The sequence below is a fragment of the Amblyomma americanum genome, chromosome 1 (assembly GCF_052857255.1).
Source record: "Amblyomma americanum isolate KBUSLIRL-KWMA chromosome 1, ASM5285725v1, whole genome shotgun sequence".
Classification (NCBI taxonomy): domain Eukaryota; kingdom Metazoa; phylum Arthropoda; class Arachnida; order Ixodida; family Ixodidae; genus Amblyomma; species Amblyomma americanum.
Genome location: NC_135497.1, coordinates 276,344,744 through 276,364,084, shown reverse-complemented (window position 1 = coordinate 276,364,084; position 19,341 = coordinate 276,344,744). Strand labels below are relative to the sequence as shown.

The 19,341-nt window shown below is 47.6% G+C and overlaps 1 protein-coding gene across 2 annotated transcripts in view; it reads right to left on the bottom strand.

Annotated features, from left to right (window-relative positions):
• The window catches only part of LOC144097249 (uncharacterized), a 46,959-nt gene extending 41,629 nt beyond the window's left edge, over positions 1–5,330 (bottom strand). For both annotated transcript variants that reach the window (XM_077630001.1, XM_077629995.1), the window contains exon 1: positions 5,197–5,330. In XM_077630001.1, coding sequence (XP_077486127.1) covers positions 5,197–5,278 — 82 coding nt within the window. In that variant the 5' untranslated portion in view covers positions 5,279–5,330. The remainder of the gene's footprint in view (positions 1–5,196) is intronic.
• Between the last annotated feature and the right edge of the window lie 14,011 nt (positions 5,331–19,341).

Here is a 19,341-nt window from a genome sequence, read left to right as displayed (position 1 = left end):
CGCAAAGGGAACGATTTTTTTTTCTTTTTGCCAGCTTGCTGCGTCTCTTGACGATGTTTTAGTAAATGTCTGGCGTAAGTGCTCACAACAGCGAAAAGACTGGCTTCGTGCGATACAAACCGTGCGTTGCGATACAGAAATAAGTGGGAAAAGGTTTTGCGACCAATATAGTGGATTTACACTATAGTGAACTTAATTTCCACATTTAGCTTTCCAATGGAAAAAAAACCATTTGTGTATACTGAAACAATAAGTGGAAGCTCGAAGCAATTTAAAACCCTGGATCAATTAAATGACTATAGACACCAAATTTTTGCTTTTGCGTTTTTTCTTTTCAAACGATGCATTAGACATTGGTATACAAGGTCACCACGTGGTATGTGATTACGACCGCTAAATAATTTTTATAACTGAATTGATTCTTGACGCTGTTTCGGTTTCGGTTTCATCAACTGAAGGATGGGTGTGACGCGCAGTTAAACTTTAGGTCACGTGAAGCACAAAAAAAACGGCAACATAATTGTGTTGATACGTCGGCTGTTGTAATTCCAGCTCTTGAAGCAGGCTGGTTTAAAAGCTGCAGTGAGTTAAAATACGTATCAGCGTTTTTATTGCAGTTTTTCCGTGCCTCACGTGACTTAAGTTCAACTACACGTTACAGCCATCGTTCGGTTGATGAAGCCGAAACAGCACGAGAGAAGAAATTCAATTATAAATTATTTAGCGGTCGTAAGCGAATGCTATGCAGTGAGCCATGTATTCTAATGTCCAACGCATCAATTTAAAGAAGAAAACATGCAATAAAATTAGGTGTCTACAGTCCTTTAAGTACTGTAATTGTCATAACCAACATTTGCGTTTCTCGCGAATCGCGTAGAACTGGACAAAAATTATCTTAGAAGCGCACGTTGGTCCTTTCCTCAACATGCACTTGATATGAGTGAAGGATTATGCCCAAAAGCACTCAATTCACAAAACCTCCCGCAGCGTATTCCTATTTCTGCCAACGTCTTTGCGCGCTTACATTTCACGACACGCTTCAGTTATCGACGTCGCGTGAATGGGCCTCATCACGCTTGCTCTCAAGTCCGCCATTACTTCCAAAGCATTTGTCCCATTAGTACAAAAGCGCCCCCCCCCCCCCCCCGGTCTATGGGACGAAATTCGCAGGATGTCAATGCCGGTGTACGATGTGACAACACATAAGCGAACATGTAGTACGATGTGACAACACATATAAGCGAACATGTATAGTCACGAATGATGAAAACGTATAATGTACTATTGCCTATCAAAGTCATGACTCGTAGTCATTCTGCGATGTATCATGACTCAGCACTTTACAAGTAACGCAATGTAAGGTGCATACAGTTTGTACGAAGAATGCTTTGTCATAGTCATGACTCATTCTGCAAAGTAGCATGACTCAGCACTTGTGTAAAGTAAGGTAAGGTATTAGAGTTTACACAAAGTATGGGTAGTAATGACGCATGACAACGCACTTTATTTCTGCAACGTAGCATGACTCGGCACTTTACTAATTAATGCAAGGTATACAGAGTTGCATACAAACATTATGCATAGTCATGCCTTGTAGTCATAGTCATGACTCAGACATTCTGCAACGTAGCATGACTCAGCACTTCAATGCTTCCCCATTCTTACACGTAAGCAGTCTTAAGCGTCTCTGTCGAATTTTTATCCTTGCCCCAATGACTGTTGTACGCGTTTCAGCATTCACAAGCGACGTGAATGCGATCTCAGTCGCATTCTCGAAATATTAAGCTCGTGAAAAAGAAGTCGTTTACCATATACAAAAATACTGATGAATAAACTTTCCAGTTTGGAGACAAGTAGCAGCAGGGCCATTCGAAGCCAAAATCCTTTATTTTTTTTTCAAGAATATAAGTACGGCACTGTAAAAAGTAGTTTTCGAAAACATTCGGTGACAAAAAAAAATTTCTGGTGACGTGACCATGCTCTGAATTTCCCAGATGAGCGAAAAAAAGTTCTTATGAAAAAATTACCAAAGAATTCTCTTTTTATAACTCCGCATATTTTCTGTGCAATGTGTAAGCAATGTGCTTTCGTGTCGGGCAGCGAGAAAATAGCAGTACGTACACCGTAATAAAATACTTTTAATTCATAAATTTAGCGCAAATTTTTTTTTTGCAATTAAAGAAAAAGCTGGCTTTCATGCTCAGTATGATTTCATTTTTTTTTTTTGGCTGCCTGGGAGAGATAAAACTTTTTTTCAGGAGGAGGGGGGGGGGGGGGGGCGGGGCGGGGATCTTGACGTTGCAAAAATTTCATACTGGCGTAGTCAATGATAAAAACATGAAAGATTACGCATTTAAATTCGCATTTCGCTCTGCAATTTTCACTTACGCCGTGCTTTCACTACTCCTCTCAGTCAATTCTGATTCAAGAGACTAAAATAAAAGCTGGTCGCAGCTGTAAAACCCCGTCTGCCGTGTACTCGAGCGTGCAGAAGTTCATCCTCCCGGACTGTGTGTGCGTGCGATTTTTTTCAGACATGGCAGTAATTAAATTACTGCAATGCATTTAATTACATCTCGCGGCATTTTGCAATCCGATTAATAATTTCCAAGCGTGGTAACTTCGTAATGTAATTACTTCTAGACAGCATTTCTGCAGAAAAAGTAATTAGTCTTTCGAAACCATTTTAATAAAAATGCATCTTTGCTCTATGCGGTGTCAGCAAGCCTTCGGCCCCTCGACTGCCTGGTCGGGCGCTCCCAAAATAAAAGCGATGCGCGGAAAGCCTAGGCCAGCAAGCTAGCGAACTTCCACTCACCGTCGAGTGGCACACGCACGCAATTATTATTAAGTTTTTCGCTATGTACTGAGCTGGGTTGCTCTGAACGGCATAAGCAACGCGGCAACTCAGTGTGGCCCAGGACAGCACTTTTTCAAAACGGGGCAAAATTTTCGACGCCCACTTTGAAGCTCAGCTGCACCTGCAATACAGCAAATTAAGAAATCCAAAAACTTATAGGAGCTGTGAGCAGCATACTTTTTCTATGCGTGAAACGTAATTTATGGTTTATGTGGGTTTAACGTTCCAAAGAGACTCTCGCTATGAGGGATGCCGTAGTGAAGGGCTCCGGAAATTTCTACTACCTGGGGTTCTTTAACGTGCACTGACATCGCACAGCAGACGGGCCTCTAGAATTTCGCCTCCATCGAAATTCGACCGCCGCGGCCGGGATCGAACCCGCGTCTTTCGGGCCGGCAGCCGAGCGCCATAACCACTCAGCCACCGCGGCGGCAGAAACGTAATTTAATCGTAACAGCATTACTTTAAGGACGTAATTGTAATGTAATGCCACTACTTTTTGAGAGCGGTAATCGGTAATGTAATTTAATTATATTTTCCCGATTTGCAGGAAAGTAATGAGTACAATAATTGAATTACTTTCCAAAAGTAATTTTGCCATGTATGGTGTGCGTGCGTGTGTGTACGTGTGTGTGTGTGCGTGAGTGCGTGTACGTGTGTGTGTGTGTGTGTGTGCGTGCGTGCGTGCGTGAGTATGTACGTGTGTGTGTGAGTGTGTACGTGAGTGTGTACGTGTGCGTGCGTGAGTGTGTGCATGCGTGTACGCGTGTGTGTGTGTGTGTGTGTGTGTGTGTGTGTGTGTGTGTGTGTGTGTGTGTGTGTGTGTGTGTGTGCGTGCGTGCGTGCGTGCGTGTACGTACGTGAGTGTGTACGTGTGTGTGTGCGTGTGTGCGCGTGAGTGTGTGCGTGCACGTCTGTGTGCGTGAGTGTGTGCGTGTGTGAGTGAATGAGTGTGTGCGTGCTTGTGTGTACGTACGTGAGTGTGTACGTGTGTGCGTGCGCGTGAGCGTGTACGTGTGTGTGTGTACGTACGTGAGTGTGTACGTGTGTGTGTGCGCGCGTGAGCGTGTACGTGTGTGTGCGCGTGCGTGTGTGCACGTGTGTGTGTGTGTGAGTGTGTACGTGAGTGTGTACGTGTGCGTGCGTGAGTGTGTGCATGCGTGTACGTGTGTGTGTGTGTGTGTGTGTGTGTGTGTGTGTGTGTGTGTGTGTGTGTGTGTGTGTGTGTGTGTGTGTGTGTGTGTGTGTGTGTGTGTGTGTGTGTGTGTGTGTGTGTGTGTGTGTGCGTGAGTGTGCGTGCGTGCGTGTACGTACGTGAGTGTGTACGTGTGTGCGCGTGAGTGTGTGCGTGCACGTGTGTGTGTGTGCGTGAGTGTGTGTGTGCGTGAGTGTGTGTACGTACGTGAGTGTGTACGTGTGTGTTTGCGAGCGAGTGTACGTGTGTGTGTGCGTGTGTGTATGTACGTGAGTGTGTACGTGTGTGTGTGTGTGTGTGCGCGTGAGTGTGTGTGTGTGTGTGTGTGTGTGTGTGCGCGCGTGCGTGTGTGCGTGTACGTACGTGAGTGTGTGCGTGTGCGTGTGTGCGCGCGTGTGTGTACGTGTGTGCGTGAGTGTGTACGTACGTGAGTGTGTACGTGTGCGTGCGTGTGTGTGTGCGTATGTGTGAGAGAGAGAGTGTGTACGTGTGTGTGAGTGTGTGCGTGTGTGTGTATGTGTGTGCTTGCGTGAGTGTGTACGTGTGTGTGCGTGTGTGTGTGCGCGCGTGTGTACGTGTGCGTGAGTGTGTGTGTGCGTGAGTGTGTACGTGTGTGTGCGTGAGAGTGTACGTGTGTGCGTGCGTGAGTGTGTGTGTGTGTGCGGCACGTGACCGCCTCAGGAGTGTAGCCTGTCGCCACCGCTGCACTTTGCCTTCAGCTTTCTTTCCCACGTCTCGCACGGAGCCGCTGTGTTGTGCTGTGTTGGGTTTTATGGCACATAGGCGGCTAAGGCCATCATGCGCCAAACGCAAGGTATAGAAAATTGCCTTGTGCTGGATTTTATAAAAAAAGAAAACAAAACGGTGGTGTAAAGGACCTAAAATGTTATTTCATATCACCTAGTGAGGGTAAAGGGCAGAAAAAGTTTTAATATGGCAAATGGTAAAAGCTTTAAAGAAGGTCAGGTAACCTCAGCAGCCATCCTTTGCAGGGCAAGGATGTCGAGGCCCCCAAACAATGAAATAGACACCTCAGCCGGAAAAGGAAAAAAAAAGGGTGACGCCGATGTACAGGTCGACCGCGGGAAGCGCCCCAAATTCCCAATGCCAAGAGAGGTATAAATGCTCTGCTGGAACGCACCCAGCGCCGAAGGTTCCACCGGAGCCAGGACGGCGGCCTCCAACATCAGCATCGCGTACAGCTGTGCCAAGGTTGCTGCCATGAACGGTGCAGGGAAGGCCGCGTTCAGGCGCCGCCACCAGCGTTCTTCTTCGCTCACGGCCTGCGGAACAAAAAAAAAAGAGGGGGGGGGGGGGGGGGGGTGGGGGGGAAACCAGCGCCGCAGGTCAACTACGATTCAAACGGCCAAGCGCGTGCGTCTAAGGAACGATTACCCCACTTCCGATGCCACTCATGTAGTCGAGGAGGCTCGTCAGACGCTGCAAGCTACGTGACGCCACGATGTCTTATCCTCCCTCCCCAAGTCCTTGTCCGCGAAGAACCTCGTCCCCCCAAAGCGCACGTGACGCATAACGACGGAAGCTCGCCGATCAACACGTGCCGTAAACAAAACAGCGCAACGAGAGCATGACGCAAGCAACCCTGCAGACAGCTCAGGCACGCGTTATAGAATGCACGTGAGCCACACACCGCCGCCAGCACGTTGTTCCCATACACGCCTTGCGCCTTCTTCAGTTGCTCATGGGTTTCAGGACCACTACTAGTGCAGACGCGCGAACAAAGGCCAGTACGGCTACCAACAGAACACGAGACGCTTTGTGAGCATCTCTGAACACATAGAGGAAGCTACAAAGTCTACGGGGCTCCTGAACAAGTACGCAAGGTGCCTTTTACTTGAAGCCTTATATACGCTTGGCTGCAGAGCAGACAACGTTTTGAGACTTTCAGCGTCTACAGGTTGTGAAAAGATATTTACAGTGCGTCAATCTCATGACGCTTGCAAAGGACAAGGATTGTGGACACCGAATTGTTGGTTGCGTGTTTTCTTTCTTTGGAATCGTCAGTAAGGTATTAGCAAACATGGTACACTATGAAATTCGCCTCCCCCCGATAAATAATCCATGATTGAATTTCTTCTCTCCTGTAATTTTGGTTTCAACAGCCGGACGGTGCCTATGACGTCGTATCGCCCGATACCCACTTCCTGTCACCTGAATGGCAGAGGAAATTAAAGGGGCTCTCAATAATGTTGCGGTGTGCCTAGTATGTTAAAGGACACCACTTGACAAATATCTTCTATCAAGAATTTTTTTTTTAATGCGCTTTGTGGAAGCTGAGTTATCTGTAGTCAAATTTTGAATCTCAGCGTCTTCGCGCCTTTCCCCTCTCCTATCGTCACTTTTTGCACGCTGAACGACTCGTGCGTGAATTCCCGGGGGAGGGGGGGGGGTAACTGATAGCCATCTCTGAACACAGCGATATGATTGGCCGAAGTCACCTTGGAGCAGCTTTTAGAACAGCCTTCGGGCGGAGAAAAGCGTGCGTTTGGCGCAGATATATACCGTATTTTCCGGTGTATAAGTCGCGTTTTTTTTTAAAGACTTTTTGTCGGTGCGACTTATATACGGCGAGAAATTACTCGCAACCACTCGCCACCTTTTGCCATTCCTCGCAAATATGTTTGAAAAGGAAATCGACTAGCAAAGGAGAAAAAATCGAGTTATTACAGTTTTACCGCAGTGCGATCCGCTTGACAACGTGCCCGGCCAGCATGATGCCCGCCCGTATATATATATATATATATATATATATATATATATATATATATATATATATATATATATATATATATATATATATATATATATATATATATATATATATATATCATAAGGACCGATTGAAGGATTCTCGAAGAAATTGCGTTTTCCGCTAGTGCTGCATGATAACAGGCGGCGCCCGTGAATTTTGTTCGTAAGGGCAAGTTACTCCTAATTTGTCGTAATGTAGCAGCATGCGCAGGCTTTTCCGTTTGGCGCAGTTTGGCGCAAACGGCGCAGAAATCACATCACTGCGAACAGAATTACGCAGGAACGTGCGATATACGTATAGAGAAGGGCGCGAGTATGAGAAAGTCGCCGTAAAGGACTCGCATCTTTCACGCGCGATTGTGGGTTCTCTGCTGCGTGTAGAAATGTATTATTTGGCTCACGTGTTGATGGCGCGAGAATGTAGTAATTGAGCAAGTTTATGTACTCTCCTCAGAAAGTGTTTCAGAACACCTTTAACTCTCGAATACCGCTGGGACAGATGCCACTGCTCACAAAATGATATATGCCGTATCTACACGATTCTAACGCACACTTTTTGTAGCGAGAGCTACACTGGGCTACCAGTCGAGCATTTCGCGGTACATGGGAGAGGAAAGTTGTGCGCATGCGCCGTTGCCTTGGCAACCGGACAGGAGCAGAGCAGGAGGCACGGAGTGCGCCCGCTCCACCGTCGGAACGAAGCGCGCCAATGCGTATAAAAGGCGGAGATGTAGCGGACGTCTGCATCACAACGTTTGACATGCATGCAGAGAAGGAAAGTCCAGCCGCTGCTAAACGGCGGTATAGACAAGAGAAGATTAACTCTTCCGATCCTGAGGTTGTCGCCTGGCACTTGGCTACTCAACAAAGAGAGAATGAGCGTATAAGAAGGCGAAGAGAAAAGCAGAGACGCCCGAACAGAGAGAGGAGCGGCTTGCCAAACGGAGATGCCAGACTGCCGAGCGTAATAGACGGCGCATAGCCTATATGTCTCTCATTGCTAAACATACAGCGAACACAAGCTCAGCCAGGGAAACGTACCTCTCGCTACGTATATCCTGGCATAGCCGAGCTAAGCCACTGCCAATTTTTTTAAAACGCAAATCGAGCCCCGAAACTGCATGTGTCTTACAATCGGAATAAAAAAAAAACACGCTACGAGCAGCTCCAGCGTTATTACATCCCATTGTGCCGGTGAAGCCTTTCTGCACTGGCAGTTGGCATGGTTGGCATCTTGAAGACGTTATAGACGGAACTACGTATACTGCCGCGTATAAGTTGGCTGGAAAACTGTAACGGCTTAGTTAAAGAGCCAAACATAGGGGGCACAACGGCAATCGATGTCACAGTTACGCGTAACGAAGTTGCAAGTGGAAAGGAGGAAGCCCGGCGCTGCGGACGCGGATAGTTCTAGCCTTTGTCTTATTATTCTCAGTCTAAACCTTCAGTTGGTTTTGAGATAAGGATAGGCGCATAGCTGCCTCACTGTGCAGGTGGGCCCCACCGCCACCTGACCCAATAAACCAGTTATGAGCCTTTCCTTTCCCCAAGACCAACAGAGCCTTTAGACTGCGAATAAGACAACACTGGAAGCTGTCAAATTTGCTTCGTGCAATTTGGCCCTGGAGTCCGTGAAGTGTACCAGGGACGCGATCGAACCGAAGACCGCAAGCGGAAGAAGTCCGAGTACGCACGCGAGCGTATAGACATGCCAGTCGCCGGCGACAGGTCAAACCGGGCCTACCACTCCGAAACTCACGGCCGCTAATGCCAATAAGCTTTGGCTGATTAGTGCGCTGAGCCCAACATGACCAAAGTGAAATTGCGGGGCCGAGGCGCGCGGGTTGCATGCGCCCCGTGCCGGGGCCCGTTCCCGCCAAGATGGAGCTCTATCTGTGAGAAGAACAAAAATCGTGGATTTGTATGCAAATCAGTTCCGCTAACGAAAATTCAAACTGCGCGTTATTTACCCGGCTCGCTCGCTGTGGCGGTCGTTTTTGCACACGAGCGGTAGGAAGCGAGAGAAAGCTTGGGACCTGTGACTTCACTTCCGGCAACCTCCACAGCCTGCCTCGCACCAGAATTCAAAAGGGCCGTTTGCAGTTCGGTTTGCCGCTTACCAGGCTAGTCAGCCGGGCCGCACGCGAGAGTCGAAGGGCGTGCTGTGTGCCTCCGACTGCTGGCCTAAGTGTAAATTGTGAGGTTTAACGTCCCCAAGAGTCACATATATGAGCTATATGAGAGACGCCATAATGGAGGGTTCTGGATTAATTTCGACTACCTGGGGTCCTTTAACGTGCGCTGACTTCGCACAGCACACGGGCGCTTTTGTATTTAGCCTTCGAAATACGACCGCTGCGGTCGGGATCGAACCCGCGACCTTGGGATCAGCAACCGAACGCCCAAGACACTGAGCCAGCGCGCAAATGCGTTGTTGCGAATCTGTTGCTTTGATGTGCCTATAGCCGACAACGAAGAGCCGTCAAGCCAGAGACAAGTAGCGCAGAAGCAGACATGAACGCCGATTTAGGCTTCTGCGCAAACTGCTTGTTACATTTTCTCGATAATGACAATCGGGCACGCATTATAATCGTGTAATTACGGCATATGCTGCAGTTTGACTACCGCGGCTTGTCCCTGAATGCATTTCGAGAAGTACAGCGATCAAAGTGGTCACAGTTCGCTGCCGCATATATAGCTTGCACAGCTCGGTAAGTAAAGCGACAATCTAGAACAGAGCTGAGCACCGCAGAAAATATTCATTCGGAAGCGATTTCATGGCGCACGTTCAAGGCTTGCTCTTTCGTGAGCGGAAAGCGCTGCTGTTCTGTTACATAACTCATTCCACATAAATGCCGCGCAGTTTTATTTGCGGTCGCGTCACGAATTCGAAGCGCAATTGCCTAGTAAGCGAAGCATTTGTAGTGAGGTTTCGCGGCAAATCGGGAAGATGTGTAGACGCGAGCATTTAGCGGAAGTGTCTCGCTTCAGCCCTAACACTGGTTATTTGTGCAATGTCTTTTTCTTTTTACCTCGCAAGGTCGCTGTTTCAAAACAAAGACATACAGTGGCGAGTAAAGGTTAGCACAAGTGGCCGATCACCGGAGCGCTGGAATGGCAACGCACGGCGCTGCGGTTAGGGAACACGAAGATAACGAGAGAAATGCATGTTCCGGCTGTTTAGTCCAAGGGAAGTTCAGCAGACGCACAGCTGGACAACGCCTGACTCAGCACAGTGGCACAAAGGTTACTCCCTCGCGGCCTTTCCAGCGCTATACGAACATGCGAACGACACGGCACTCTCGCTATCGCGGTGCGATGCCGCCGCTCCCGTCGCCAGTCATAAGTGCTAATCTTCTTTACTATACGAAAATGTTAATGAGACTCTCGAGGGACATTGAATCTCTTCACTTAGTGGTATTGCTACAAATGTTTCGCAGATATTCTAATTCTGTTCAACTTAGGTATGAAAGTGCATGCCTTCGCTGAACACTTCCTTCCCGTTGCTCAAAAGTACGTCGTGCAAGTATGAGACCATATATCTCCGGCACGTTAAACGAGTGGAGGGGGCAGAACCATCCTCCAACAAGTTCACTCGTGGGGCTCGTGGGGGTGTGTGCAGGCTGCCCTGCACACACCCCTGCACACACATTCGCTACGAACGTAAACGAAGGTGGAATCGGCGCTATCGTCTGTAATTCGTGGCCGCTGGGAGGAAGTTTCACCCCCTCACTTTATTTTCACTTCCATGTCACGAAGACCTCTGCGTTATTGGACCCCACCTTCTTTCCAGCAGCTATTACTTCGGTACACATGTTTTCACGTTTCGGTCATCCCCTCCGCGTTTCATTTCACGCCGACGGTACATCGCGCGACAGTCGTTCGCCACATATGACTAACAACACACACACACACGACAGCAACACAACGCGTCGTCCTCGTCGTTTCCACGTACGTACATTATGGGGCCTCCGTGAACGTCCACTTGCAAGATACCACTGATGAGCTGAGCGCTGCAGGGGGGTTATGAGAGAAGGTGCGGTAGCACTGGTCGCGTTGAGCGTTGCCAAAAGGAGGCTGTGAGGACAGGCAAGGCAATGTCGCGCAAAGCGCAAGCTGCGCACCGGGCAACCGAGCTCCGTAGCGCTTAGCGTTCTGAACAGAGGGCAAGGCGCGTATATTTCTGCAGTAGTCTCGTCCAGCGGCATGACAAGACTGCATTTTTTTTCGTCCAAGCTTTAAGTTGTAAAACTTATTTTACAACTGCTCAGGGCTTACGAGTTGTTTTCGCAGCGCAAAACGCTTGAGACTATATATGTACCCTCCGTCAAAAGTACACAGCTCAAGGGGTTTGCTTCAGCGTGCCTCGTTATGGATCCTCAGCGACCGCAATCTCTCGAAAGAGGAATGGCTTTGCGTCCTCAATCCTCCCAAGGTTTGGACAGCTTGACGTGCTAGGGAGCCACGCTAAACAGCTTAGAAGCAAACCCCCTTGGGCTGCATACTTTTGACGGGGGCTGCACATGAAACGATGCTGCGCTCATTCTCCGTGAATAAAACATGACGGCCCATGCACGCTCATCAACAAGAGAGAATAGAAATACGAGATCTAAAGTTCTACAGGCAATGCCAATGACAGCCTCACCGAAAAACGAGTGCAAACACAATGGGGCGCTTGACGTGGGCCCAGGGACGAACAGGACACCGCTTTCACTCTGTATTTTCAGTCCCGACAGGTGTCGAAATCCTTTCATTCCATTGCGATCGTGCACTGCAATCAGCGCTCTGCCCACCGCCGACGACGACACAAGTGATTCATTTCGCAGCTACCGGCATGAATCATGTGAAGACAGAGGAAGCCAGCGGAACGACGTGCTTAGACAAGACGGGCGCCACAAACAAAATTCGCACGCTACAGCAGAGGAAAGCGCGACTGCGCGGCATCCCCACAAGTAAACAAGAAAATGACATCCAAGCTAGAATCTTTATATTCAGAAAGGCTGATAACAGACCACAGAAGAACGGCTAAGAGGCTGTCTTGAAACTATAGCCTTACATACAGAGAAACTGACAAAGAAAAAGAAAGCAAGATGAATCAGAGGCACCTCTCGGACAAGCGCATAAATATTTAGAGGAAATGAAACATGAAAATATGGTCAAGCGATATGTAATGTACCATGGTCGGAAGCGCACACACGAAAGCCGTCGTATCATTCAGCCTCATGATTGTGTACACAGTACAGGGACGCTGAGGTCATTATTGACTCCCGTCTACAGTGGCGAAAAGCTGTAGACGCGATTGTTTCATCTATATCTTCTCGTCTCAATGTGATCCGTAGAATTGCACGTGAGCAATGGAAAAACCATCCTTCTTCAATGGTCAAACTTCATGAAGCGCTGGTGGTCAGTCGCATAATGTGTTAATTACCTTTAATTTCCCCCTAGGCATCACAGCATGAACGTCTCGAAGTTGTCCACAGAAAGGGTCTAAGAAGAGCCATTGGAGTTCCCCAGGCGGCTGCGAATAAGGCAGTACTTCATGAGTCCCTATCGGAAGCTCTTAGCCTTGTCGCTTCTCAGAGACTACTAATGCATCTTGACCGCGTACTAGAGACGGTAGCTGGGCGATCCCTTCTCCAGCGGCTCTGCAAGAGATATGAGTCGAAGGCTTACTTGGCACTCAGTACTCTTAGTTCTTTAGGCATTAATGTCCCAAGGCAAAGGAAACGGTTGAAACCCCCCTGGTCTTTTCCGACTTTCGACTGGAAGGTCACAATTCCCCATGTGAGCGCAAAGCGCAGCTCTCCTTTGGCAGCAACGCGTTCGCTCGTACTTGAACATTTGGAAACAGAGTATGCCCGCCATCTTCAAATTTTCACGGATGGTTCTGTGGACAAGGTCAAACAAGCTAGCGCAGCGGCTTTTTACATTCCTCCTTTGAACTGTAAGTGGTCTGCGCGCTTTACTACTGTCGTATCCTCCACAACGGCCGAAAGCGTTGCTATTGAGGCGGCTTTACGGAAGTTAGGGCCTTGTCCGGCTCAACCTGTTGTCATCCTAACTGATTCTAAATCTGCCCTTCAGAGGTTAGAGCGCGGGTTCCCTACTGACGCCTTGTCTCTAAGCTCTCTGCGCTTGTTGCAGAATCTGCACAGCAGAGGCTTTACTCTAATTTCCAATGGGTGCCCTCTCACATAGGAGTCAACGGCAATGAGGTGGCAGACAATCTCGCCCATAAAGCTCTTTAAGGGAATCCATCGAAAAAAGTACCTCAAGATGGAAAAAGTCTCTATACAGGAAAACGGTGCTCGGTCATTTCAGTACCCTGTGGAGTGCGCCCCACAAGCTATGCGTGACCAAGGGACTGAGAAGATCCCAGACGACTCTACTATACATCGAATTCGCACGGCCTCTGCTCGCACTCCTGACTGGATGCATAAGACGGGCATAGCATCGTCTCCGCTATGTTCTTTATGTGGCGTGTGCGGGGATATCGAACATTATATTATGTACTGCCCAGAGTACAACGTGGAAAGGCATGTGATGTTCGCTTCCTTCAAGAAGACAGGAATCCTTCACAGTACAGTTCAGGACATTGCCTACCCGAGTGGAAACCAGACACGCAGAAGGGAGGCTGCACGCCTTCTTTTAATATTTCTGCAGGACACTGATCTGGTTTCTAAATGGTGACTGTGAGTGAATGTGTGTATGGATTGTGGCACTACAATGGACTGTGTTCTACTGTGACTGAATATGTGCATAGATGGTGACTTCTGGAGTGGACTGTGATGTGTACTGTGTGGATTGATTGTGTGCATAGATGGTGACTGTGGGAGAGAACGTGTGCTATTACAAGAGACTGTGCGCATAGCGGGGTAGATGCGACAGGTTTTAGGACATTATTAACATAGAAGGGATGCTACGGTGGAGCAATTGCCGGCAGAATAAGCAAGGCTAATCCCACCTGTAGCATTCAACACCTCAACTCAACTTGGGTATTTATAACACTTGGGGTGAAAAAAGCACGCATACCTGCAAGAACCTTTCATACACTAATAGTTTGGTTATATTTTCGATTAATTTGAATTGCCATTCGAATGAGGGCTCCCTGGTCACCGCCACATTGCTCGCTGGACTGCAACCCGCGCTAGTGTGGCGGACTGAACCGCGGTGACGAAACCGGTTTGCAGCAGCCCGGAGAGAAGGCGTTTCAACATCCTTCTCGCCCGATAAGAATGCCTGTACCTAGAATCGTACATAACCTCACCATCATGCCATTTTACAGCGCAACATTTTCTAAATGGACACTGAGGAGAAACTGAAGTCAATTGGCTTGCATCAATAGAATAGCAGCGTCTAACCACAAAAAAAAAAAAACCACTCTTGATGAAAACAAAACTCTTGTAAGAAAGAAAACAGCAAGTACCAAAATACGGGTATCGCCTCCACCGGCCCAATCTCGCAAGTACAAGCGCGGTGACGTAGTAGCCGAACAGGTCTACGGATATCTGAGGCCGACAAACGTGCATGAAGGTTACGCGTTTGATCGATATTGAAGTAGATAAGTTTTGTTTTGAAACCGCTAATGAAATTTTATCACTTGAGAAAGACGAAAAAAAAATACGGCCGGAATGTTAGGAGCCAAAGAAAACCTGTACTTGGCGGCGAAACAGGCGGCTAGCTGAGTTTCCGTATGTTTTGGCTCCTCGCGATATATGCGCTTTGCGTGCCCATGTGTTTTCGTTTTTGACACGCCTCGATTTACAAGTGCGGAACAACAGAGGACCCGCAAATTCCCCTCTAAGGGCTCCTGGGATGAAGTTCATGCTGCGGAACGCACCTGCGACAAGGAAAACACCTGTGGATAGCTAATTCTGCACCAGCCTCCACGTTAGCAAACGCATCGTCAACGTACCAAGACGCTGGGCTGCATAACGATAGCACTACGAGGACTATTATTACAGAATTTAAACATGTCCGTGCGTACTAGTCTCTGCTCATCTGCCGTGACGGTGGCTCGGCGGTGACAGCGACGCTGCCGACTCTCCTGCGCGACCCGCAGCCTCTGCCCTGAAAAGCATCGCACGTTGTGTGGGGTTGAGGTCGCTGAAGTGCCGTTGTCGGAATCGGGAACGGGATCCATCGTAACGCTGGTGCAAACGTAAACGAAGCGACGACGGCAGTTTTCATTTCGGATGCTGCTAGGTTGCACCGCTCGCCACCAGCAATCGCGGAGTCCCCGTTTATGCGAATTTACGTCACTTTTCGAGTTTCGTCATCAGAGAGTCCGTCCCGGGTTTGCACCAGAACGGCCGGCAAAAGTTTTTCAACTTGGAATCCAAATCTCTTAGCTATAAATGCACCTTTCGCTTCCGGACGTGCAAGCGTCAACAAAGCCGCGAAATACCGAACTATCGGATTTTACAAAAACAAAAAAAATCCTACAGTTGCCCTCAGTGTCCCTTTAACAACACTGCAATAGTTTATAGCACAAGCACTTCACACATCTCTTCACTCACCCGATACGAAAACATCTTCACATTACGCTATGTAGGTGTCCTCATGAGATAACTTTTCATTATCAATTAACAGTATCAGTTATGATTAGATTACGTTGCTTAGCAAAACGTTGTGTAATAAACGAGTATATACATCAATATATACATCAGTGCAGTGTACCTTGGATCGATAGTGGTGCAAAATATAGTATGGGTATGGGCCTAACTTAAATGGGCTCTGAAAGGGGCTCTAATAAAGTCTAGGTATGCCTGGGATGTTAAAGCACGCCGCTTCACGAGTATTGTCGAGCAAGAATTTTTTTTTAATGCGCTTTGTAGAAGCTGAGTTATCTGTAGTTAAAATTTGAATTTCAGGGTCTTCGCACCGTTACCTCTCCCCTTGTCACTTTTTGCGCGCTGGAAGGTCGGCGCTCCTCCGCCGGCCCCGCCTCCAGGGGCGTAGCTTCCTGACCCGCCGGAGCTTATTGGCCGCGGCCAAGGAAGCTGCCTGATGTCTGAAAGGATCTAACCAATAGACCCCTCTCAAATTGTATACGCACGTGGGAGCGACGGAGAAGGGTGCGAGCATGAAAAAGTCGCCAGGAAGGACTCGCCAACTTTCGCGCGTGATTCTGGGTTCTCTGCTGCGTGTAGAAGTGCATTATTTGGCTCTCGTTTTCATGAAAACACAGTGCAGTGATTGAACGAGTTGATGTGCTCTCTTCGGAAGGTGTTTCAGAGCCCCTTTAAAAAATCTCAGCTTTGCCCACCAACCAACTCCAATTAATATTTTTTTTTTTTTTCAGAATTGCTACTCCGAGCAGCTGTTCTCGTTCGGAAATTTGAGCGCATGAAAAAAAAAAATCAAGGCATACGTCACGCGGTCGAACCGATTTAGTTCCGAAGTCGTGTCTTGAAAATATGACTGACGAAAAACGGGTAGGTGTGGGAGGTCTCACTTCGCTTGGAAGTCACTGAATATTATTTATACATATTATAACACTGATCTAGGAAAGACGTCGTATGATTTTAGTTTTTTCTCAAGAAAGGCTGGTGTTTAGACTCAATCGGGATGTCGCTGGTAGCTTTGTGGTTTGCTGGGGTGCGTTCTCAACAGGTGCAAGCACCTTCGTACTTCGCTCTACGTGCAAGAGAAGCTTATGGAAGGGCAGATTCCCAGACTCCCGCGAAGTAACGGCTTCGCTTACCCGGAAAGGCCAACGCATTTACCATCGCTCAACGACGTCACCGAGCGTTGTCTCACCGCGTATCCCCTTCATGCGCATCAGACGCCTCATGCACGGATGGCAATTCGGCATCGACAGCCAAAGAATACCGAACATGACAACAACATCGAGAGTATGGATGACTAAAGAAAACTCAAAATCAAGAAATTGCGTCGTTGTACTGACAGGCGTCGTGGCTATGCGGAATTCTCTCGCACTTCATAGATAACCAGCGTACACATTTCTGCAACATTATTATATTCCGCTTAATTAGTTAATGAACTTAATTATTCGATTGTTAATATCCACTTTAGAGTGAAGTGCGTTTCGTTAATTTGTAGCGGGTGTTCAGAAATAACCGATTCACTTCTTTGTGACATATCTCCTGCGCGGTCTTCTTTCATTTTCCTGCATTTAAAGAAAGCCCGCGAAATATGAACAAAAAGTGCGCGCTGACCGCGTCCAAGTGAGCTGCCGCCACTCAGTTCGACGGGCTTCACAATTATACAAACAGGGTCATTCCACGCGAAGCGTCCCAGTACCCAAAAGCGACCACCGCCGATTCTTTTGTGAAAAACTGGCGATTATGTGAATAAAGTTTCAACGAATTATTTGTGTAAAAAAAAAAAATTGCTCACGCGAGCGCTCTTTGAAGTTTCCGCGAAGAAGCTGAAAGTTGGTCGGAGTTAAATTTTTTTTTTAATAAAATGCGAAACAGGCTACAGTGACAAATCTTACTGTAGAATATTTCGCTTGCATTGTTTTTCATCTGACTTCATCAATGACGCCAAGAAAGAATTTTCCACGTTTTCTTGGTTCAGTAAAAAAGCAAAAAAAAAATAGGCGTTTCAACAATTTTTTTTCATAAACATCGTTAACATTGCAGCCAGAGTAATTTTTTATGTTTTCACCTGTTGCTGTAGTTTATGCTAAAAGAATTTAAAAGCATTAGACAACGTAATTTTTAAGAAAATTAGTTGCAAAGTTCGCGAAAAGCAACTTTTTATTGAGATTCTGACCTAAGTTAAGGATCAAGGCCCTCCAGATAAAAATGCGCGAGATGGCTTATAATACGCACCAGCTTCGTTGCTTGTAAGATATAAATTTCAATTCGAGTAAATTTTGTTTATCGCGCTTGGTTAAAAAATAGTTATTTAATGTACTGAATACTATGACTAAACCAGCTTAGTACACACGTCCACGTCCTTGAACGCTTAGGCAGCGTGCTTCGCGGTACGCCGTCTACACCATACGATCGACACATGCCTCGGACGTCCAGATACCTCTGAGCGTGCACGGAGTGTTTTGCATTGCAGTGGCCGCAACCGGATCCGCGGTCGTTGACGGGCAGAAACAGTTGCTTGCTTCGTGACTCAGACCCGTCCCCACTTTCTCCCTGCGCTGCAGAAACAGCGCCTTTGCAGCCGCGAGCGGAGCAAAGTAGTGTTGAATTCCAATGGCAGATCGCGAGCGCGCCTGCCAAATCACGAACGGAGCGCATGGCTCCGGCGGTGATAAGTGCGCTTCTGCGGGGGCACCTTAGTGCAAGAAAAGCTCGACGTTCAGGCAACAACGGCGGCGTCCGTCGAAGCGGGCCCTCTCGTTTCACTAGTGTTCCTGTATATGCTTTGGATACAACCATGCGTCTCCTCACTGGATTAAACTTAGTGATGCAAACAAAGCCTAGCTTCAGAAGGATCGACATCTGAGCGTCTTTTCTACGTTCTTGTCCGTCTTGAGTGCACTAAACTTTTTCTTAAAGCCTAACTTTTGCTGAAAACAGAATGCAGATTAATCACAAAGTGAACATGTGTGTTGGTGTTTACAACAGCACGCGTTTCAAGCAAGTTTTGTTGTTTTCCTTATAATAATAACAATAATAATCCCGTTGATCGCACTTCGTTCTTTTTAATTTGGTGGAATGAAAATGAAACATGGGCATATTTCCAGTAGCGTAGAAGGAGACGGGGGGGGTTCAGTATGGACCTCCTTCACCCCGCGACGTCACGAAGATGCGGTGGCGCTGATGTTAGCAGCGACTTTCGCATGGTAGGCAAAACAGGTTCCGCTTGCCCGTGCCTACCGCAGCTGCCGCAGCTACCGGCGGCTGCTTCAAGCCTGTGCACTGCAGAAGCAGCATGTATTGACCAGCTGCGTCACTGCTGGATCCGCGTAGTAGCATAAAAATATTTAATTAGCCTCGATAGGTTTCTCGCGCATAAATGCCGCATTCGGAAACTGGCTAACAGGCATTGGGCCGCGGTAGTAAAGCGCGAAGTCTGGGAGTCGATAGGCATTGCCACTCAATGCACTTAATAGCATGCAAGTTACTGCATCCATTCACCTGAACTTCAGGATAGTAGGCTGATAATTGCTCAAGGAAAAAAAAAAGACATATGCAGCTGCACACGTACTTATCACCTTAAGCCGGAGTGCACGGGGCGCCGACAGGTTCACTCGCCCCCAAGGAATGCGTTTTTTTTTTGTTAATAGCACACCATGTTTTAATGGCGCGTTTTATGACATTTAATACTTACTTGAAACTGTTTCTTGATATGACGACGTAATTATTTCATTCGAGTAGTAAGAAGTCTGGTAAGATGTGTCAATCTTGCGCGGTCGCGTTGGTGTGCTTAGAATAGCGTACCTTAAGTGCGCTAAACGCCATATGCTTTTTCATTGCATCATGCATGTGTCATGTTTCATGAGGTAGTACATGATCGCGAAGCTTGTTTGGAAATTAAGAAGCAGCCGCAGGCGTGCTACTAACAGACACGTGGCGAGATTGAG